General features: G+C 40.1%; 1 protein-coding gene across 3 annotated transcripts in view; it reads left to right on the top strand.

Annotated features, from left to right (window-relative positions):
* Positions 1-4,501: 4,501 nt before the first annotated feature.
* The window catches only part of LOC139691872 (uncharacterized), a 694,584-nt gene continuing 675,076 nt past the window's right edge, over positions 4,502-24,009 (top strand). For all 3 annotated transcript variants that reach the window (XM_071589794.1, XM_071589793.1, XM_071589792.1), the window contains exon 1: positions 4,502-5,198. In XM_071589794.1, the coding sequence (XP_071445895.1) occupies positions 4,994-5,198 (205 nt within the window). In that variant the 5' untranslated portion in view covers positions 4,502-4,993. The remainder of the gene's footprint in view (positions 5,199-24,009) is intronic.

Genomic DNA, 24,009 nt, shown 5'->3' with positions numbered 1-24,009 from the left:
GTCTTTCTCTTATATGAAGGCCATTTTGTTCTCTACTATCAAGCCTTCAACGTTTAATAATTTTTTCACGCATAGATTATTATTATAATTATTATGACTATCACTTTTATTATTATTAATATAACTATTACCAATATAGTAATTATTACTGTAACTATTTTCAATATTATTATTACTTCTTTTATTATTCTGCCCGAGGAATTTGGTTTTTAGTTGGATACCTCAAACTACTAGTATTACTTGCATTACAAAATGCCTCGGCACTTAACAGTTCTAGAGCTGTTGAACATGAAAACCATTTGCACTGAAACAAATCATTTTTTAAGATCTAGATACTTTCTACCTCCCATCACCAATTAATGGATTTCTGAACGAATAGGGAAGGGTAATTTTTATATACGTAAAAAAATAATTTAATAACCTCTCTTTCAAATAAATTTGAAAATCATGTTCGATCTATAAATAATCGCAATTTTTTAAGACCGAAAAGCACCTTGTGGCAGATAAATTTAGACACGAGGGATAGTAGGTATTTAAAAGTGTAATGGGAAGTATAAATGACATTAATTTTCAATTCCATTAATAACAAGAATATCCCCTTCTCCTTGGATTTACCCCTCCCTAATCTTTTCCTTCCATTTCGACGCTACCATTATACTATTTAATAGACTTCAACATCCGCCTGCAAAATTAAAATCGTTTTTCTCCAACTGAAAACCGGTTACCGTTCAAGCCTCAATATTTTCACTTAAGTGAGTGTATGTAAAACCCTCATTCGTGAGTGAGTTTATAATTCCACACACAGAGAATTATTCCAATATCACGTCGAATTTTTTTATCTTTTCTGATTCACATCGCATTCACTCTTCAATATTCGTCTCCTTTTACATAAAGCCGCACCTGCCCCTTTCAGTGAGTAGCCGCAATTTTCAACCCGATGGATGCCTTGTTAGGGGAGGGATAGAACTCAACGTGGGCTAATGAAAAGTCTGACGGCATGTGGAATTCACGCATTGGGTTGTGGGACGAGGGGAGGCCATTACTTTCCTTGTGACGCATGCTTTTTCCTGAGAAGATTGTTTGAAATACATAAAACAGCGCAGATTCTGGCAATCTTTGGGCGTCAACAGAGGCGTCACTTGGGTTTAAACACGATACCCTTCAGTCGGTTACTCTGGGCTAGATTATTTTACCTCAATTTTTTTTTCTAATCCGAATGAATATCATCAAAGCTATACACTGAACAATTGTATATTTTGGGTCTTCCACGCGAGGATTTATTAAGTTGATCTATTTATGTATTCCGTTGCTTTCCATTTTGTTTGTCGCGCAAAATTCGGAGAGTTTCCTCGTACCTTCACCATTAAATTACTTATTCATGTGGCATCGTATAATTTCCTCGTAGTAAACAGAATAAGAATAGTGAAAAGGTCCTTTTATCAGCAGGAACTGTTCTATCAGAGGTGCTTGATAGGTTTCTCGACGCTGGAAAGATCATTGAGGGCTGACTCCTGAAGGAATTCTGATTTGAGCTGGTAATCTTTGAGATTCATACCGTCGGCGTTTTGGGAGAAGGGATGGGAACGCAAGCAACGGATAAATTGGAAGAGGACCTTTCACCTTTTTCTCCGATCTGCGAAATCGAAGTTGGCACTCCTTTCTCTTGCGTCTGCCTCCAACTACTCCATATGCTTCGACCGCGTTTTTCGTCGTTTCCGTCACCGAGTTAGATGGATAAGGGCCAAAGGCTGTGTGGACATTTATTGATTTATTTTGTATTAATCCTAAAGCAACACTTCAACCTTTACATCGGACTTTGAACATTAATTTAACGATTTGACAATTACATACACCCAGCATTGACATTGAGTTTGTGAAGCTTCTGACGTGGGCAAAACCCTCTGATCTGGTTTACTACATTGAGTCAAGACATTTTATTTTGGCCTGCCCGGGTTATTACCGGTTTGGCATTCGAAACGTAATCAGTAGCTGGACAAGTTCAGTGTCCCGAGTTGATTATTTTGAATTGCGCCTTCATTTTATTTGAAATTTGGTCTAAAAGCCATCAATTGTTTCGAAATGAGTGAATTGGGTAATGCTGTTTTTATGTTGATTGTCCAAGTAGGTCTTTTAAAACTTTACCGAAATAGTTTCATCAGTTAATAGGTTAATTAGGGAAAGTTCTGTCTTCATAAAACTGTTTCCCAGGCTTTTAATGGGTGACACCAGGCACTTAATTGTGCAAATGCCGATATTTTCTGTAAATTCGGTTTCAACTTCCAGGGTTAATTTTCACATTACTTGTTGAAAAGAATTCGTGACGTTTCCAAATTTCACGTGTGTTCATCGGGCTTCAATGGTTCAAAATGTGATATCTATCGCAAATAAAATACCAAAGACCTGGCATTTACACTCGATTCTTTAACAGGATGGATTTATTGCTTCAACCACCCTAAATGCATTAGCATAGTGGGGAGGGAGGGAGGCTGCGTGCCCCCTGCAAAGTGATCCTCACGGGTCTCCACCCTTGTGTCCACATTTTAGGAAATATGTCCATGAACATAAATTTTTAACCTTCACGCTTCAAATTTGTTTCCCTCCTTTTTTTGTGTTTGCCAAAATTCAGATATTACCACAAATTATTCGCAAACGATATGAGGAAAATCGTTTGTTTTGAACTGTTAAACAATTTTAAGATAACATGATTCGTAATTCCTATGGAGTCGGTACTAATGCATATTCGAATCTGTTTGTGAGTGAATCGAAGTTTTATAATGAAATAGTTGAAAACGAAGTGGACAATTGAAATCATCTTGGAAAACAATAATACACCAGCTGCGCGTAAATATGTCATTGGACGAGTAATTTTAACATGTAAACATAAACGAAATACTTAATTTGTGCAGCCTTAATTCAAAACGAAATGCGATTTAATTTTCGGAACTACTCGTTACGAGAGGAAAAAATTAAAAGCTCATGGCTGTTAAATTCCTCTTATACCCACATCCATCGAAAACCCTTCGTATTGCCTTCGCCGTATTGGATTTGCCATATAGGATGAGGCCGATACGACCGGCCGTTGTTCAACAAACGCGTGGGTAAACGTGCCTATATGCATGGCTGTATGTAATCTTCGTGCATCACGTGACACCCAAACGAGGTTAGTGACTCCTGACGGTATTGCAATATCGTGGTACGGCGTTTCCCGGTTGGAGAAGTTTCGGGAATTAGAGTTGGATGGCCACATCAGATACTGTTAAGCTTCAAATGAAGACAACTTCGTCGATATTCAATGCTAATATGAGTATGTTTGCATCAGCAGGCTTATCAGACATCCGGCTTTTTCCGGACTTCTTCTGATTTTTCATATCCTCTGGAAAATTGTGATTATTATCCGTAATATTTCATCCACTAAAAAACGTACAAATATGCATGATGCGAATATATATGGGTATGTATGTTTATACATTGTTTCTATGTATAGATGTATAATGTATGCATACACACATACAAGTATGCATATCTGTGTGTAATCTACTTAGATGCAGTAATATTTTGGAGGAGCCGGCCGATAGCTGTCGTCATCTGCGTCATTAGGATTAATGGGTCATTTCGTAGTGGCATGCTACTTCTAGGGAATAGAGGAATGGTAAAGAAAAACTCGGCATTAGCGTAAGCCTTCTTTCAACGGAAAGCATCATGGGGTCAAAAAATTTAACATCCCATCTGAGGGGCTTACTCCGCTTGTGCTTTCCTCAAAGCATTCGTTTAGGGATTGGGATACCTCTGATAATTTTTTCCGAGGGCGTCATTCGAACCATGGACCTTGGGCAAATCCAGCAAACTCAGCAAACTCAAAAATCCTAATGCCATATTCGATTTTGATATAACATAGACCACTGATGTTGACTACCCTTTCTTATGAATCGTACCCCATTCATACTCTACTCTGCAAGTGATGAAGGCTACATGATCGCCGAAAAGTATAAACATATGTCTTACTTATACGGTCAAAAAAAGTCGAATTTTATTTAATGGCGTGTCACCGTTTGCCCTCGCGTTTGTACGTTTTCATGTATGCACTACGTACGCATGCACGCACACATAATTTTTTTTCTTTTAGTAAGGGGTCCTCTTTTCCGGATATTTTTTTCCTTTAGAACCAAATTTCCATTACTTTTATTCTACATTAGCCTTAAGAGGATCTGACAATCATCAGCACTGCCATATTGCGGGCCGCGATTTTAGCAATACGTAGCAATACCTTCGGTCATCAACTGACATAAACTGAGCAAAAACAGACTTCCCGACATCGAAAACCACGGATCATCGCTCTCCTGTCTGCTCGCCAACCACTTGAGGGTTCCCGCCGGGCTGCGTCGCCACCATCGCGGGCCGCGCACCCCACTCTGCGCCGCCGCAAATCCCCCTACCTCCCCCCTCTGGATGCGACAGGCGGGCGGCGCGCTATCGCTCGACTTCCTTTCAGTTCAGTCTTCCTTTGGTTGTTCGCGACACCACCAACAACACCATCACCACCGGCGGACGCAAAGCACACCCTCCGACATATCCTCCGTGAAGCGCCACACCATCTCGGCCCCCCCCCCCCTCACTCTCCGCAAGTCGACGTAAGAATCGCCCTCCGAACTGTGTTTGTGTATTCGCGCCTGAGACCCCTCTCGCCACGATCAAAAGGACCCACCCCCACTTTACCCCCACGACTCCACAGTTGGAATTGGCTCCCCCTCCTCCCACTATCCCATTCACCGCACCAACCCCTCCCCCAGGAACGCAACGCACACCAATAAAGCCGCCTCTGTAAGCACCCACGGAACACTCTCCTAAGCGTGCGCGCGGCCTTCTTTCTCTCTCTCACTCCCTTTCTTCTTCCGAGAGAGAGGCAGAGAGGCGAGAGGTGTGTTGTTGGAGTGAGCGAAAGGAGAGTCGCGCTTCCAGTCTTATCGATTGCCCCGTGTGGTGAGATGGGAGAAGAATGAGGAGGTCGGCGCTTACGAACGGGACAACGGGGGCTCTTGCCTCCGTCGCCGCATCCGCTGGCCCTGGGAGGAGGAGGTGGGAGGCCCGGCAGGGTCGGAGTGTCCGATGGGCCGCGGGCATCTGGCTCCTGCTGACCGTCGCAGCCTCGACGTCCTCTGCGGCGTCTCCCCAGTGGACGGGACCGGAAGACTTCACGGACGGTGCGCATGTCGATTCTCTACTGTTTTCGTTATGTACCGCTTTTGTTTGTTTGTCTCGTTTATGACGCCGGCACAATCACTCTCCCTCTCGTCGCTCATCCCTTGTGTGATTATGGGAGGAGAGAAGAAGGTAGTCTCGATTTCTTCCCACCGAATAAAGACGCACCTTTAAAAGTCTTTTTGCGCACATAAATCCATCCCGACGTCAGGACTTCCCGCCCTCCTCTCTCTTCCATAAATTTACCGCACCATGATTTCCCATTTCCTTCCGAAGATAAAAGCGACACTTTCTCATGTTTCGGAAGTGGCTCTTAACGAGGGGAGAGTTCTTCTAGAGGCAAAATCAAAAGACTGGCCTTTCGGAGTTCCACGCGAACTTTTAAACTAGTATTTTTTTTGTCAACGAGCTGGATGATCAACTCGCTGTTTTAAGGGCTCGATGATAGCCCATTGGACAAGGTGGCAGCTGCTGCTTCAACAAAATTGATAGCAAGCAGTACGCGCCGGGCAATGCAGAGGTGATCTGCATTGATATTACTAACGAAAAGGAAACGTATGCTAGCCAGGAAAGGAAAGAAGGGGAATATGTAAAAAAATCTTCGCTTAAAATCTTTTTGGAAGTAAATTCATGGTTTTGAAAGAGCATGAATTAATGCGAGCTTACATAAATTTAAGCAGTAGTTTTAGGGGAGGCGACCGACAGCTATTAGAGATGGATGGGAAAGGAAGGGTGGAGAGAAACCCGGCGCTGGCATTAGCCTACTCTTGTCGAAAGGCGCCAAGGGGTCCGCAGTTAAACGGCCCATCCGACGGACGTCGTACTCACTCAAAGTGCCCTCCACAAAGCACCTCAAGTAGGGATCGAGATAACTGAAAAAGATTCAACACCGCCAGGATTTGAACCCGTGCCCTCAAGGTGGGAAGCCACCGCACATATTTAGGTACCTTAGCCACCGCACCATTCCGATCCCCGACACATACATTTAAGAGATGTCAACAATCCTAAATACATTTCAACATTTTGAAAAAACCTTTTTGGTGGGGAATAGGCGGAGGAAATATTGGTAAAGAATTAATAGGGAACGTAAAACTTTATGTGACATGAGACTTGGTCTTTTAGGCAAGATAATGAGCGTAGAGTGGAAGCTTTTGAGATGTGGGTGTGGCAAAGAACGGGGAAAATAAGTTGAACATAGAATAAGACAAATTGTGTGGTTTTAAACAGGGTGGGCGAAGAGAGAAAGTTACCGGGAGAAATCCAGAAATTTCAAAGAGAGTGAATAGAGGAAATATTGAAAGGTAGTGGGATATTGAAGGCCGTGATAGTAGGGAGATACAAAGGGTAAGTAGGATAGAGGAGGGGAAAGAATAGATTTTCAGTCATCATAAGGCAGGTAGAAGTTAAGAAGAAATGAAGAAAGAAATAATGTGGTGTACACAGTACGAGGTTCCCGTTACACATAAAAGTACTATAGTCGTTAGGAACAGTCTAAAATCTACTTCTCAATAGGTGGAATAACAGGAGTAGGCATAAGTAGGATCGTCTCCCTCGTAAAGATAGCAATTTATGTGTTCATTTATAATCGTTATGAATACTAAATCATGGTAAGAGTACGTGTGAGGGTGGCTTAATCTCGAGGATACCAACAGATAACGTAGGTAGTTGGCCTCTTGCAGCTCAGGGGGGGCGTCGTTCGCAAATCCACCTTTGCGTGCGGGGTGAGAGAAGAACAAAAAAAATCGCATTCTCCACCTCTCAATTTCCCCCCCTTTCGTCCCACGCGACAGTATCAAAGGCAGTCTCGACAAAGGGAGGTGTTCCCATATGGATGCGAGACACTTGGCCAAACGGAACGAGCAAATTGATTGTGCCTCCCACCGACGGGTTATCCGTGCGATGCGGGCACTGTTTATCCCCCCTCCCAACTTTGTTTTATTTTCTTCTGCCCTTTGTTCTTTCCGGTATTCCGAAGTCAGCTAACATATGGGCGGGAAGCAGGTGGGAGGGATGGATGATGGTGTCAAACGGTGATGATGATGGGTTCGTTAGCACCAGGTGACGTCATGGAAGGAAGATAAGGGGGAAGGGAAACGCAATGTTTGATTAAAATGAATGAAAATGACAATTTTCGCTCCTTCGCCACATAATACCATATTTCGAACCACCTTTTGGGTATGGGGTGCCGTAGGTAAACTGGATTGGAGTGCGATATGATATATTACACTCATGGTACAGTGGAAGTCAAGTAATTAAGTCTCCATACTATACTTCTAATTTTGTACATGACATTGAGTGAAAAAGTCTGTTCGTCATTTTTGCAAGTGTGAAAATATTACTACCAAATAATAAGCAAGAGAGAGCTCCAATAAAATGGGGAATTGAGCCACGGGCTACAAAAAAACCGTTTCTTCTATATTCATATGGTAATAAGTATTGTAATTATTTTCGACTCTGCTTTGAGCTTCATCATATTCCCCCTAGGACAGCTTTAGAGCTTGAATTTTCTTTGTATTTCTTATTTCGCATTGAGCGTGTAATGTAAAATACTCTGAAAAAGATAACCTTCTAGTCGTTGGGTATATAAAACTGTAGTCAAACATGTGCCTTTCAGCAGCTCGGAAACGAGGAAAATTCGACTGTTCGACCGATAGTCTTGAATGGGTCCACAGGTTCATTGTGCAGAGTATGTCTCAGTGTCATGAACATCATTATTAGTTGTTTAGGTTTTATCGTTATGAATTCAGAGGAGGAGCAGCATTAGAGCAGTACTGTAGGAAATATGTTATATTCCCCGGTTATTAAGGTAATAACATTTTTTGATGTCATATTGCTCTCTCAACAAAAAACTGTATATAGTATTGTATGTTATAGTTATGTTAACCCTCGCTGGAACTCTCTTTTAGATGATTCAATTTGGCAAGGCATTAGTCAAGGTTAACACGCTTTTATCATGATAAAATAATTGAAGCGTAAATCTAATCCCGATCACCAGGCCGTGAAGCCTAATCCAGTCTGCTTTAACGGTGTACAGATTTTTCGATGAAATTAAACGTAATTCATTTTCGACAGACTTAATTGAATCGATCGCGTTCCATTTTGTCGTTTTCTAGCGTATAAAAATTAAAGGATGATGGATGCAGAGTTTCATTATGTCAAGAATTAATCAATAAGGTTATGTGACACTTTATACCAGTCAATTTAAATTAAAATTGTCAAACTGCGCGACGGGGGTTTTTACATAAACGATGGATTGCTTTCCAGAAGAATTGGCATTTTTAGTTCCAACTCAATCTGGAGGTCGTATTTCACGGTGATTTTCAATGCTCATTAATAAAGGTGAATTGATTTCTTTTCTTTCGGAAATATCTACAGGAAAAGTCATGGAAAACGAGGCATTTTCCACCATGCTTACGCCAGCGCATGCAAAGATGGGTACCTGTATTTTGTTGCCAGATTACACGAATCATTTTTATGATAAATGATGGTACTTGCATTTTATACACATTAGATCTGTGTGACCACACCAACCGACGCTTTATCCACAAATATTCTCCGATTCTAATTACGGAAAATCGAGTGCGATGAGTCAATGCAGAAATTTTTGTGACGAGAGTTGAATTTTTTTGTGAATATTTTCGCGACACATTTCAAATATCACTTTTGCTCAAGAAGGCTTTGGAGGGTGGATGTAATGGCCTGTAAAATGCTTCAAATATGAATAGTATGGCGCTACATCATACGTAGCAATTGAATGGTGCTCGTCGGCATTTCCGACTGAGATATTTTCTTGATTACTCACCTAAAAAGGCGAAGCTGACGGGTGGACTGTTAAAAGGTCCGGTAAAATGCTCTCTTTGATCTATTAAAATATGAGTAGGAATCATTTTTACAAGTTGAATTTTACCTGTAAACAGGTTTATTTAATGCTAGTTTATTGCGCTATTAGATGCTAGACCGGAATATTCTATTCAACATACTGGCTGGAGGGGCGACCTCAATTTCCAGAAGCGCAATCCATAAAGGACGGAGGACATTTCATCATTTAAGTCAAATCAATTAAAATTTTTTCACCTCATTTACATCCATACAAATACCTATCAGTTCACCTAAATGGTGTGTGGCAGGGGTTGCAAGTTTAAAGGGTAAGGAAGGAAAAGGTAGAGTAAGGGTTTTCAATGGTTGGTGGAATGGATAAAAATAAACATCCACTCAAAATCATTGTAAAGCACGCCCAAGGCGGTTATCAGAGACAAAACTCACGCCAATGTACACACATATATGTACACGTATACATGTTAACGCCGAACCCATTTTTAAAGACACTGCCAATTTTACTATCTTCAGAAGTTTTATAATAGTATATTAACTAGGAGGGGATAATAAAGAACATCAATTGCTTATATGAGAAGCCGCCACCATACTAAAACAGGTCATGCAGAACTGGTAAGCAGATGAGGAAAATATTAATTAAGTCACGGTCATGCAACTTGAGGTGTCCCCACCCCTGACGCCTCAGTTACAAAAAGTGGTGCACTGCCAATGGCAGCCGATCGTATGAGGCAAAACCCTCGCGGAGAGGGGCGAAGGGTTAAATCAGAGAGACTGAAAGTATAACGAAAAGATGGTTAGAGAATGTTTTAATATGCACTTCATTAGATGTTATTTCAGTCCTACTCAGTCATGCGGAAAAGGGTTTTCCAAGAAAACTATGGGATCAGACGAGAACGCATCTATCCAAGTGAAACTATTTATTCCCCATGTATCGCGAGTGAAAATAGGAATACTAAATTTATATTATCATGGTGGAAGGTTAGCCCAGAAATTAATAACGAAATACGTGGGTAGTTAGAGTGAAGCGTGTCTGAGAGATGACAAAAAAAGAGGATGCGTTATCACATGAAAGCACTTTGGGCAGGATCGTAGCTCAGTCACCATTTTTTTATTATAATTTCCTTTTACATGCCTACAAAAATTGAGCGGAATTATGCAAATGACTACTGAATGGACCCGTGTTAGTATATTAATTCATTCGTTGAGTAGTTTTTCAATCCGAACTTATATCTGTTATAGCTATTCGTTAGATGCAAATCCTCTTTCAGCAATGCTTATCCTCATGCCCCATGGAAACTCTTTAATCTTAGGTCTTTTTTCATGCAATTGCCACTACTAAATACCATCAGGTATTGTTACAGAGTTGTAATTAATGTCATCAGGAATTACTTAACAAATATTTGCACACGGGTAAAAAAATTCAACTTTGTGATATTCCCCAATGCATGCATTCTTGTGGCTCGTGTGGTTGTGCCTATTAAGGCAACTTAAGGTACAGTTCACATTTATATATTTAAAATTTACAGTGCACAATATATATTTGATGAGCTGTACCTAATAATGCCAAAAGAGGTGGAATTGGTCGTGCAACAGTAATGAATACTTTGTGAAATATTACAGTTAAATTTTTCACTGTTATGGAGTCACTGGATATTTATGAAAGTTACTACATATAGTTTGAGGGTCACGGTAGTCTAGGTGTAGAGCATTGGAATACTGATCGGAGGAACCCAATTCGATCTCCGGGCAAGTCTCTCTGGGCACCCTCAGTTGCACCCAAGCCTAGTGATTTTTCGAGTACCAGATCTTCCAGGGAAATCATAGTAAGCACAGGGAAAGGAACTGCCCACCCTTACTATGTGAGAATTTCACACGCCGTCGGACTTAGTACTGGGTGAAATCTACCATCACTTACCAAACCGACCTTCGGGTTGATTAGTGTGTTTATGGTTTTTTACATATTATGTGTGTATAAACTTATAAATATATACTTTGAACACGGACACGAAAATAAACTTATCACTGACAGAAATTGTATGGATGGATAATTATTATTATCTCGTCTGTATAGATTAGTGAATATTTATGTATATTTTTCTGAAGTGACTCAATCTCGTTGAAGTTAAATTTGCAGCCGATAATCGTTTGCGAGGTCATGCTTCCACGTGTTCAGAGAGAGAGAGGAAGAGTGTGGGAGGTGTGTTTGCAGGGGTGGGATGCACATGGAGGTGTGGGGAAGGGCGTGTGGAAAATACATGCACGTGGCGATAAGATGGAGGGGACGGAGGACGGGTAATTAAGCGGATTAACTCAATCCCCCCATCCACCGCGACAACACCCCACTTAGGCAAGACACTTGCCCTCGTCTCTCAGAGGAGAAAAAATAAAACTTGTACGAATCACGGCTCTCGCACGAGACAGGAAATTGGAAGATCCCCTCCCAAATCCCAACCCTCAGTCGACCGCGGCGGATATGCCCAGGAGGATAGCGGCGCCGTGGGAGTCCTCCGACGCTCGGGGAACATATGTTTTACTCCCTCGCGACACTACAGGTGACTGCCGTCTCGGGGTCACGCCCCTAGAGATGGTAGAAGTTTTTTCTGCCGAAAACAGGAACGTGTCAAGCATTCTACCCGTGTTGTGTTACATATATAGGCAAAAGAACATACTCATTATATGTTATTTCTAACTTGCGATTAATTTTATTTCTGGGTATTCTCCCCAGTAAAGGTAGATAGATTTTAGATGGTTCCTAAAGATTGCTATTATTCAATCGCAATATCGTACGAACTCTCTCTAGTTTGCCCTACATAATTTCCTTCTTCAGTTCTTTCTACCATAGACCTGCCTTCTAAAAAGTATATTCTCTTCCACTGCCCATCACGTTTGCCAAACGGTCTTCCTTCTACCACAGCCGTCAACGTCCTCTGAATAACTTCTCTCCTTTAACTGGCTTCTTCGGATTTTCCCGAGTAACGACCTCTCTTTGCCCACCATATCTAGTCTTCCTCTTCGCTCAGCTTATTTTCCCCATTCTTATCTCTACCCACATCTCATAAGCCTCTAATATGCGTTCGAACTCTTTCTCAAGGACCAGGTTTCATTTCCATACTGACCGCTGCGATCCATGCCAAAGGAATAACTAAACTTATCTTTACGTCTTCACTTACCGTACCAGTCATCAATTATCTTATTCATGCCAATGTTTCTATCCTACTATGCTCATATTCCTCTAAAATAATGCCCAAATCTTCCGATTCCTTCCCTTCTTACTTCATATGCCTGAAATGTTTCTGATTTTACTTTTTCTTGATGTGTTCATTCGATGTTTCATGGAACGTATTCAGTATTCACGTATTTTGGGTTGACTACGTGCGTTTTCTGATTGCGATCTCGTCATAAACAACATTTTCATATTTTTGTACGTCAGATAACGGCGATTTAAACACTGTCCTTCGGATGGTTTGGCCTGCGTTTTTCCATTGTCTTAAAAAAATTTCCGTAACATTTATTGCCGGGTTGCCATCACCGTCGAAAATGGACAAGTTTCGTATTCGTATGATCTTTTACTTTTTCCACTTCTACATGTTACCCCGCAAGTCACCGCTAGAATGTGTGACCAAGGTACGGAGCATCAAAAATTAAGTTTTTTTGAATCGGCGGTTAAATGTATTAAATGTGTAAGGTAATTAAAATAATGTAGTTCATGATGACAGCATGCACATACATTTAGGTATCTAATCGCATTATCTATGTATAAGAGAGGAACTGTTAATCATAAAAATGGCAATAACAAAGGATAAATGGCATACGTATTGGCAGCGGAAATACTACTAAGGAAAATTAAAATTCATTTTTATTCTTATAAAACTCATCGACAAACTTTTAAATTAATTAAAAAGGGCATTGAAGTTAATCCCTCAGAAAATTACTTCCGTAATACGTAATTGCGATTGGCCAAAACGTAAATGGATGGTTCTTGAAAGGGTTGGGCGTTGGTTCAAAAGCTCACGGTTTCATATTCTCAAGAATATGATAACCGAGATTGGCGTCACTGCGAGACTTTTCTTTTGTAAATGAAAATGGGTTTATGGCTCCATACTCCATACTCATTAATCTCCGTGCGTAGATACACGAGGCAGCTTAAGGATAGCTTAAGGCAACCGCGTCAGGTGCCTCCTCTTGAGATTAGTCCCAGAAGTTCACACAAGAGACGCTTAGATTACCGGCCTCCCCCCCCCCCCCACTTCCCCCTCTTCCACCCACCCCCACCCGTTTCCTACGTCATATGAGAGTGCGAAATTTCTGCACACAGCCCCGCTGTTAATGCGCTTAAGCTATTCATGCACACGCTCTTCTCATGCTCCTACAACTCTTGTTCTAAGGCGAGAGGGAAAGAGAGGCGGGCCAAGCATGAGGCGGCGGGGGAGGGGGGAGGGGAGAGGAGCACGGCTGTTGTTGCGCAATATCTGCATTACCGCGTGGCTGGGACTCGCTGGCGCCCGGTGTTGGGGGCTACGTACGTACGATTTCGGTGCACCAGCCATTGATTGCGTTTGAGCGGATTCCACCAATTTTGATTTTATTCTGTCAATCGCCAATACGTACTTCCTCATTATTTTCGCGACCAAATACGTCTGCGTCATTTCTGTGGTCATCTCTTGTTTTCTTTCAGCTTCACGCTGAACGTCAACGTCTACCCAATGCCACGAAATCCGTTTCAGGATCAATGATTTATGCAATCACTTGAACATATGTTGATTCACGTGCAAACACATCCTATTTTTGGGATGTGGACGCCGACTTAAGTACTTCTGCTTTCGGATCAAAAAACTCCCGAAATGTGAATATCAAAACAGTAACTGCGGAGAAAGTTGGTGTTGGCATGACTACGCTTTCCATACTATTGTTTCTCTAAACTTCCTTATCAAGAGTATATTTAGCGTGGGGTTTTATCGGCGAGGCTGAATAATTAAATAAAATCATGCGTTAACTTAAAATATGTGCTTATTAAGTTCCAGTACTTTCAAATGTTTCACTATTTATAAGGAAATGGCGCCTGGGGTCGAGGGTGTTAAAGGTGATAGGAAAGTAACACAATATTCAGGATTTGCATTCCATAGGATATATATTTAATACTTCAACTAGTTTCAAAGCACTGTAGAATATTTAGGATTATTCCTGAAGATTATGCATTGCCGAGACACTAGGTAGTATACATGTATTATTTTTGGATCACAAATCTGTATATTGCACTAGTTTCCCCATCATTATATGTGTAAGGAATTCCATATTGTCTCTGCCTCAACTATCTCACGTACAAAGCTTAAATCATGCGTTGATTATTAGATGCCATAGAACCAGTATGTACCCCTTTGCTTAATTGAACGGGGGAAATTGAATGATTTAGGACCTTCCGATAGGATTTAGGGCTTCTTTTCTAGTTCATATTATTTATTATATTTGGATATGTATTTTTACAAGGAGTGAATAACGCTGTCGTCCCAAACACTTAACATTTACTTAGCAACGGTGATCAGTCATATTTAAACTCAATACATTGAACTTTGGTCGTGATAAACCGGTTTTACGTAATACGATATAACATCATTTTCAAAAGCGCAATCACCTGCGTGTTGTGCATTAGGTAAAGGTGAAAAACGTTCGTAATGCTGACAGGTATTTGGGTTGGGATAGTTTTACGTCACTCTGAGAGGTCGGAGTTACTTTCCATTAATTGAACGAGAACATAACGAATATTTTCTCAATTTCGCCGCAACGCTACCGCAAAAAAGAAATTTTGGAAATGATGGTGCATAAAGGCAATCAAAAAGGTGTTTATATCTCTAGAGCATCACATATTCAGGTCAAGAACACTTAACAACCCATTAACCTTGGTCAAGCCTGTAAAAATATTTCGTTTTTTTTCTATTTTCAATAATATTTTTCATTAAATGAAAAATAATATTTTCCGAATATAATGGTGGCGAGAGGAACTGGATGGGTGTCAAGGGGATTCGGGAAAATTGCCAGACACTATCAAATCAGAAAGCATCAGAAAAAATAAAATAAATATTGGTACCGGATGGTTACATATTTAAAATTATTGCTTAAGTGAAGATATTATTTCTTGGGTTTATTTTTAAGTTCCGTCAGCATGTTCCAATCTCTTTCTTCATTCTCTGTCACGTATTCGAAACGGCAAATATAGTGTGCTCTGTACCTTAGGAGTGTGTGCATGCAGACCGTGTATGATGAAGGGTAGAGGCAATGCAAACGGAAATAAATATCACACAAATTGCAAAGAGAGTGCTTTCGAAGCCACTATATAACTACGTACGTTAATGGAGAAGAGGCTGTTTCCGTGTTTCCGTGCCGGTGGAATAAATAACACGAAAGAAAACCATTAATTTATGATTTTTTTGTAAACAACGCTCGTTATTTGTTAAAAATAATACTCATAATATAATCAGAGAATCAGTGTGATAGGCATTGATATTAACTGAACTAAATTAATTGAAGAAGAATGAATAAGGACAGTCAAGTTAAACATTTAAGACGAAAGGCATTATTTAAAATAGTTAGGACGCTACTTATGTGGGAAATACATTGCCCTCGTTTGAGTTACCTTCCATGTTTCCTTTCTCTTTATCTTCTTTTGTGCCACTTTTTCAGTCAAGGGAATTTGATATTCATTATCAATCAGTTTTGATCATTGCCTGAGCTCGAATACGTTTATATACTTTGGCTTGGTTCACAAATTTTTCTGCCTTACTTGTATATAATTAATTTTAAAAGTATGCTTCTCTTTATTTCTCTGTATCGCATTTTGAATGCATATCTTTCACTGTGGTGTTTTGCAAACCTGGTCTTTGCCATTTATAATTTTAACCCGAGTAATCTAATTTTTAAAGTGAAAGAAATTTACGCTATGCTCATCAAATATTAATTATAAATTACCTAATTTTGTCGTTTATAACAGGGTTGGTTTAATCACTCGTGTTTTGAACTTCATGATAGCGAGCTTTATATTATAGAAATAAATCTGCTTATTGAGGTGCAATTATCTCGGGTCATCAATCTTAAAATTTGGGAAATGTGCAGAGAGGTGTGAGGACAAAATTCGATAAAATTTTCGTTGGGCAAAGAGGTATTTACCAAGAGGAGGGAGTTGATGAAATAATTTTTTAAATAAAGATGTAAAGAAAGGATTAGTGGATACCTTGATGGGGAGCGTAGTTTTGTACGTTTCCGAAACTTTGTCGTCCAGAAAAGAGGATAAGGGGAGATGTGGATGTGAAGAAAAATGGCGAGCATATAGTGGGTACAAAGGAAAACAAAAGACATAGCGCTTCGTTGAGAGGGTTGATGGAAGAAAGTTTGAAGAACTTAGGAAAAGTGGATGGAAGTGATGATATTAAGAGGTAGTTGGAAGTCAAAGACTGTGGCTGAGGGGAAAATGTATCAGTAAAGCGAAGTAAATGAAGGAAAAGCGATGTTTTGGCTGGAATGAAGGAAGGTATGCAGAAATTAAAGTTAGTTTATTTTAATGATTATTGATAGGGTGTTCAGTGTAATGTGGGACAGAGTGTAAACGTATGGCAGAGTTAAGTACCGAGGGATCCGGATGTCGCAAGGGTGTGTGGCTGGGGTTGTTAGGGCAGCAACTATACGTTCAGAAATATTAGTTCATGCTTAGATTTCAATATATTTTAGCTAATATACAAAAACAATTACACAAATATGTGCATTTCTACATGATAAAATAATTGGTGTGTATGGCTAACTCATTAAATTTTATTCTTTTAATTAATGCATATGTATTCAGTCACTTGGGTTCGACTTGCTATGATTGCGTATTGTACGAGGGAAGACCGAATCCTAGAATCTGTCTGTGATGGTTTCTATCTCTTTCCTATTTTATCTCAGTGGCCAAATCTACTTGTATAATTTTGTGGTATAATATTTATCTCTGTGTTACAAGAGAAATCGGGGGTCCTGTACCTTTCTAAAATATTCAGGATGCCTGAGTTAATTTTCTTCCCTGTTCCCTTCGAGAATCAAGGGCCTCCCAAACTAATGCCTCCACCATACCCGTCACTCTTACCCTCTTCTCGTAGCCATTGTTGACAAACCTAGCGGATTTTCTCTGAACTTTATCTGGCTCTTTAATTTACGTTTTCGCCAATAAGTTCTTGCCGCGTATCCCAAATAAGTCGTAACTCCTCTCTTGTACTTTTCCATAGATTTTCCTCCAACCCGTCTAATGAAAACCAGGCTGATCGGTATATTCTCCTGATATGTACACCTCATGAAAAGTTCAATGTCAGTGTAAAATGAGAATTCAGTGTTTCTTGGTCTTTCAAAATTAACCTCGGACATCTAGATCTGCTAATAATAATCATAGTACAATTATATTTAACGTGACTGAGAATTACATTAAATCCCCTGTCAAAACTCATGGAAGTAGTTTCTATGATACCGTGCTGTTTGATGTATATTTGAAAGCGATGATTGTAATATATAAACCAGTGACATGAATATGTACTGTATAAATTGGTAAGTATTCAATTTCAAAACGTCTATGACTTAAAAATTCTCCGTAAGCCACCGACTGGGCGTTAGGCGGGGGTCGTTAAGGGTACCAGCAATGCATTCAGAAATATCAGTTCGTACATGCATTTCAATATATATTAGCTTATACAAGGTCTGTCCCATAAAGTAGGAGGACTAAGTCGATTTTAAAATACTATTGCCAGAATTGATACATTCACTCAGAGGTCTTCGAAGTGGCACCCTTGTGCGTCCACGCACCGCTACCGGCGAGTTTTCCACGTCTCGTGCGTATTCTGGAAGGCGGAGCCCGGAATGCTGCTAAGATCCCTCGTCATTGCCTGTTGTAACGCTTCCACCGAGCAGTGGTGATGTCCTTTCGGCACATATTTGAGTTGGGGGAAGAGGAAGTAGTCTGGTGGGGTATTGTCTAAAAATTCGGATCCTCACTCGCATGATCGAGGAGCTCTTGGCAGATCCGCGTGCGAGTTTCCTTTTGTTCGTCCGAGAGCACTCGCGGCACCATTTTCGAACTCACCTTTCTCATGCCCATGTTTTCGATCAAAATTCGATGCAAAATTCGATCAATTTTAGCAATACCAAGTTCATTATAAACCATGCGAACACATGATCTGCGATCCCTTTCCAACAAAGCCTTCAGTCTTACAAGATTTTCGTCACTTTTTGAGGTTCAAGGGCATCCTGAACGTTCGGCGTCTTCAAAATTTTATCTACCCTCCCGAAAAAAACTTGTGCAGCTCAAAAACACCCGATCTACCCATGGCGTTATCATCAGAAGCTGTCTTTAGTATGTCATGAGTCTCTTTCCCGGTTATGCCCAGTTTCACGCAAAATAATTTGATCGCGTAGCACTTTTCCAATAACCGTTTCATGAAGGAGCGTAACGAGGTCACGTTACAGAGGTTTCGCAAACGAACTATTCATACTACACACAAGGCTAGGAGTCAACTACCACCGGTCTCCAGCCTTTCCTAAGACTCTGGACCTCTGTCGAACCCAGCTAGGGAAACCGTCGCCCGCCCGTCCGTCTATCCGGGAAAAAATAAATCCAACTACTTTTGGGATAGACCTGGGGTACAAAGGCTTATTAGCGGATGCAAGCATAAATTACGTTGTACAACTTGCAATAATGGGTGAGTAGGACTAAATAATTGAATTTTAGACTTAAAATAATATATTCGAATGCTCGGGTTTAATTGTGTTGAAAATAGACGGAAAATAAATGTCCGTATCTATTTAGACAATTCGAATGATAACTCCTTCCATTAGTAGCGACATACCTGATCAAGGTAAAATCCGCCCTTGATATTTTAGCCAGGAACTTATCTGAATACGCTTTGAATTAGCTAGCGAACTAGCATTGGCGAAATTAGTAATTGTACAGTTATATCCCCTTATTTTTCAAATTAACTAGGGAAGAATACGAGCCGAATGAAGGAAATGTCATATCAATAAATAAGCCAATGATACCACACATGCCGCAATTTAATGGACCGATTACCAAAAATAAAAAAATTGAGTAACGCACATGATGTTGAGGGAACAAGGAAACCCACCTTTGATTCCACCATCTCAACAATTATGAAGAGTCACTGATTATCAAATTAGAAACAGAAGTAAAATAGCCTGAACCTACTGACATCGTTTCTCCCGTGCGTCGAAAAATCAGATGACAAGTCAAAAAATCAATAATTACCATTCCATCATTGTAATAAATAATTTGCCGCTTAGGTCAGAATTCGTTAAACAATTGAGGTTGTGCGTTCGTGTAATAGTATATTATAGAATGGAGTCGAATGCTTTGAATAGAAAAATGATATTTTCAATTTGAATGGATATTTCCATTTCAGTGGCAATGCGATGAGTGTTGAATGATGATGATAAACCATAAGAAACTAAGTTATTGAGATTCAATGTAAATAGGAAGGTATTAATGTACGTCTTCAATTTTGAAGCCAACGCTTCAGAAATATAGGTAAAACAGTTCAACTACATGCTTAAGAATTTGGTGGACGAAGTTGTAAGGAGCTTGGAACAAGTTTAGTATAAGGTAAAGCAGCTTTTAACAAAGAGGAGGGAATTGATGATTGTCACCTTAGGTAGACGCGTAAAGAAAATACTAGTGAAAACTTTAGTATGGGTTAGTTTTGTTAGACTCGGCAATGTGGTCGTTGGGGCATGAGGTTTCACGTAGATTGTAGGCTTTTGAGATGTAGATGTGGAGAAGATTGAAAAAATAAAATGAACGGAAATAAAAACAAACAAAGAAGTTCTCTGAATAGTCAAAGAAGAAAGTTATTGGAATAAATTTGGATGAGGAAAGAAGAGTACTTATAAGAGACATTGAGAGGCATTACAGTGCTCAAAACAGTAATTGAGGGGAAAATGTCGCGAAGGAAAATTATAAATAAGGAAAGGAATAGTTATTTTAATGTAATTAATCAAGTTAGAGTGTTAAGGAAAGAACCATTGTAATATATAGTTCGGAGTTTGATGATATTTTTTTTATTGTACTAGTCTGGGAATAGGAGTTTAGCAGGGTGTAATAACTGGGTCCATAGAAAAAATGTAAGACTAGGGCTAATCAAATTTATATTGTAATGCTAATTATTGTTACTCCTTATATTATTAACTCTACCTTCGTAGGAACATAGCAACCAAACAACTGCAGCTCTAGGGACTGCGTGCTTAGTAGGACACGGAGAAATATTGTAAGCCTCTATGGGGATTTATGCCGAACGTGGTTTTCGCGGTGAAACGTCCCTCGGGTGAGCACGCGTGCCAGTGACTGTATGCACAGGAGATCCGAAAAAGAAAATATTTGCCCGAGACTTCGAGATATTTCAGCGCGGGAAATTGACTCGTAAAAGAAAAAAACACATGGTAAAGAGTCACGTCAAACGTAGAGCGTCACTCCTGTATATTTAGCACAAGGCTGAGAGTCATTTGAGGAAAGACTATTAAACGCTAAAATGAAATTTACTTTAAAACTTTAGTGTGAGTGGGTCTGCATGTGCAAACTCATAACTCAATCAATCAACCGTAGGCCAACTTAGGTTTTCCAATTAATAAGCGTAAAATTATCTGAAAGTTAACGGCACCAGAACCTATTCCAGAGAATCTTCAGTTTCCCTTGAATAGTTATAGATAATCAGCAAACAATCTAACGTCTGTATTTACGATTCAGTCCTTAAATATTTTCTTGCATTAACGAGGATCAATTGATAACTAATCAAAGCAATTTTTGGGCACGCCTAGGCGCTGTAATTCAAATGTTGATGACATCCTTTAGCTCGTGTTAGGTTATGAGCAATTCAATTCAAAAGAGGTTTATTGCCGGGGGGGGGGATAATATCATATAAACCACACAAAGTTACATATTAATCCACGTGTTTTCAGCCCATGGGATGGATACAAATGGTTTTTCTGGGGGGGGGGGGCTAAAACAGAAAACTTAAAACAATATTTATTTGAAAGCAATTTTAATTATTTGATCGCTATCATACGAGATGTGGCCGGAAATGATCCAGATATGCAAAATTTTGAGAAAAATAGCCTAACATAATGAAGCCTTAGTACCCTTCGAAGTCACTTCCTGGGGGCCTCACACACTTATCCCTGCGTCTCTTCCACTTTTCAAAACAATAGGCAAAGTCCATTTTCAGAATGGTCATCAGATGCCTCGTCGCATTCTTCTTTATCTCGTCAACTAACTGTTGGGAAGACTGGGCTTTTGTTTAAGGGTTATGGCCGTATACCCATGACTCATCTCCTGTTATGACATTTTTTAGAAAAACTGGATCATCGTTTGCGGCATGGAGCAAGTCCTCTACAGCTGCAAATTTCAAAGAAACTGCGGGAGATGCTGCAACAGTAACTTTTAACGGAGTCATCCGCTAATGTGCATTTCAATGCAACAATTTCAGAGTGTAAAAATCATTCGCCAATCATTTCAGAGTTTAAGAGGACGCCTTGGTAGCTTAAGTGGCTAAAGCACTCGACCGGATATTGAGGGATCTGGGTTCGTATCCCAGTCAAGGCGAATGATTTTTACACTCTGAAATTGTTGCATTGAAATGCTCTACAGCTGCAGTTAAAGAGACGGGTTACAGACGGGTTAAAGAGAATGTGACGAGGTAGTAAATTATCATTCCGAAAAAGGACTTTGCCCATTGTTTTGAAAAGTGGAAAAGACGCTGGGATAAGCGTGTGAGGTCCCAGGGAGAGTATTTAGAAGGAGACCGAGGCCTCATTATTCTGGATAGACTATTTTTCTCAAATAACTGGATCCTTTTCAGAAACACCTCGTGAACTTTAACTGATAAAGGGAATTTTTAAATTTCGAATACAAGTCAGAAAAATATGAGGTTTTATATTTTAATTTTATGCCAAAAATCCCTTTTTTATTAATCGGGGTTGCGGGCAAAAATTGTTTCTGCAAAAATGGGTAGTCACTCAAAAAAGGTATGGGTATTGGTATTAATGCTTTCGGAAATCCCGTGGTTGGCCATAACCTCTGTGGGATTTAATTTTCCATTTTTGATCCATATTCCGGTTCAGCAGTTGCGTGAAGATATGAATAGACCCGAAAACCAGCAGTTCTCGAGGCGGTTTTGATATCAATGAAATGATTGATTGGTTAATTAATTGGCCTGAATCGCTGTTTGCCCGGCATTCACCCAAGAAGCAAGAAAAATCCACGACAACACCACTACCAGACCGCGGATGAGCAAAGAAATCACGCTTGCTCCGAATTAGTTCTCTGCTTGCAACGTCGACCGACACCTGTGAACGTGCAGCAGCGACTGCACGACATGTCATAACCTCATTCCGCCTCAATTTCAATACAGTAATGATCCTCCCAATCTTTAAACATAGCTTCGGTCAGTCAAACACCAGCACTGGTGATTTGGTATTATAAAATTGTACCGTGTCACGTAGATGAAGAAGATAGGCTCTGTAATTTTGTCTCAACCCGTGTGATCCTTGTGTGTCCATGGGTGCAGTTGTTTGTTCATTTATGGCATATGTGTTTGCATGAGTGTGTGCGCTGCTGTGGGTGTAACTTTCCATGTTGTTGTTTTGCATGTGGTAATGTTCCTTTTTACGGTTGGTGACCTAACACCCCCCGCCACACGCCCTTGCGGCGGCTTGCGGGGTATTATGCAGATGTAGATGATACCTCAGACCCTTGAAACTGATGCCTCAGGATGAAGATGTCCTCGAAGTGACAATGGAATAATAAAATCGAAAGGAGGCACGAATGAGGATGCAGAGCGTTTTGATATGTGATGTAATGTTGAAAACTGATAAAGGGAAGAAGAATTTTAGGTCCAATTTTAAGTTTCTCTCGCGACCTCCGCGAGTTATCCTCAGAGCGTTGTACCCAGGAATAACCGGGTTAGCTTACCCCACTGCAATTATTGTTGATAACCTTCCCTTCATCCAATACTCATAGTTGGACATCTTATATAATCAATTAAACTAGAGCCTTCCATCATCAATGCATGGTTTTGTTTCACCGACATTGCGTCCCCTGGGTACGGGTATTCGCAGGTAGAACAATTCCTGAATTCGTAGACAGGCATCAACTAGGGAACTCGTTCAGATTCTACGACAAAAATTCGGCGACAACACTTTTATGATTCTCTTCTGATAGAAATGCGCCTTAATTTCTTTATCAACAAGACGCGGTACATTAACATAATACTTTATATTTAAACGATATTATTTACGTACACTACAGAAATAAACTGGAATGTTTGGGTATTTTCCTGGCATCCGCTTAAATGTCAATCGTAGTGAGAAAAATTCGAATTTCTACATCCATACAATACCTCGAAAGGGCGTGTTGTGGGGTGTTATGCCCCCACCCGTAAAATAGAATAAAACCTCATGCAAAACTAAAAAATCCATGCCAATATTACCCCTTCAGTGACGTACACGCACTCATGCAAAACCCATTTTTGCTTACATTTAACACTCACACACATTTCCCGAAATGTATCAAATAAGAATCGGAGGGGTTTACATACACGGACGAAAGTCTTAAAGAACGCTGTGTAAAAATACACGATAAACCTGTATAATTGTGAATAGATTTCTGGACTAGATCCACTCCTTAGAAAAATCAATTTTAAAAATATTTTTTTGGTGGTGTAACCGATGACTTTTCTTGACTGGAAACTGTACGGCAATGACTTGATTGTTAATGATGATATTAATAATATTTCATAAAAAGCTCATAGATTCGATTCAATTCCGCATGTACAAATAATCCTTTGCATGAATTAACATAAAACTCAAACAACCTGCTACTCCCAGAGGAGGAAAGAAAACCCTTGCGAAAACCGAGCCCGTGACATCTAGATTGGCAGTCGTTAATGAGCACTATGCCATCGAGCC

Source organism: Hetaerina americana, unplaced genomic scaffold, assembly GCF_022747635.1.
Source record: "Hetaerina americana unplaced genomic scaffold, ioHetAmer1.1.p SCAF_4, whole genome shotgun sequence".
NCBI lineage: Eukaryota > Metazoa > Arthropoda > Insecta > Odonata > Calopterygidae > Hetaerina > Hetaerina americana.
This window is presented reverse-complemented; position numbering and strand designations above follow the sequence as displayed.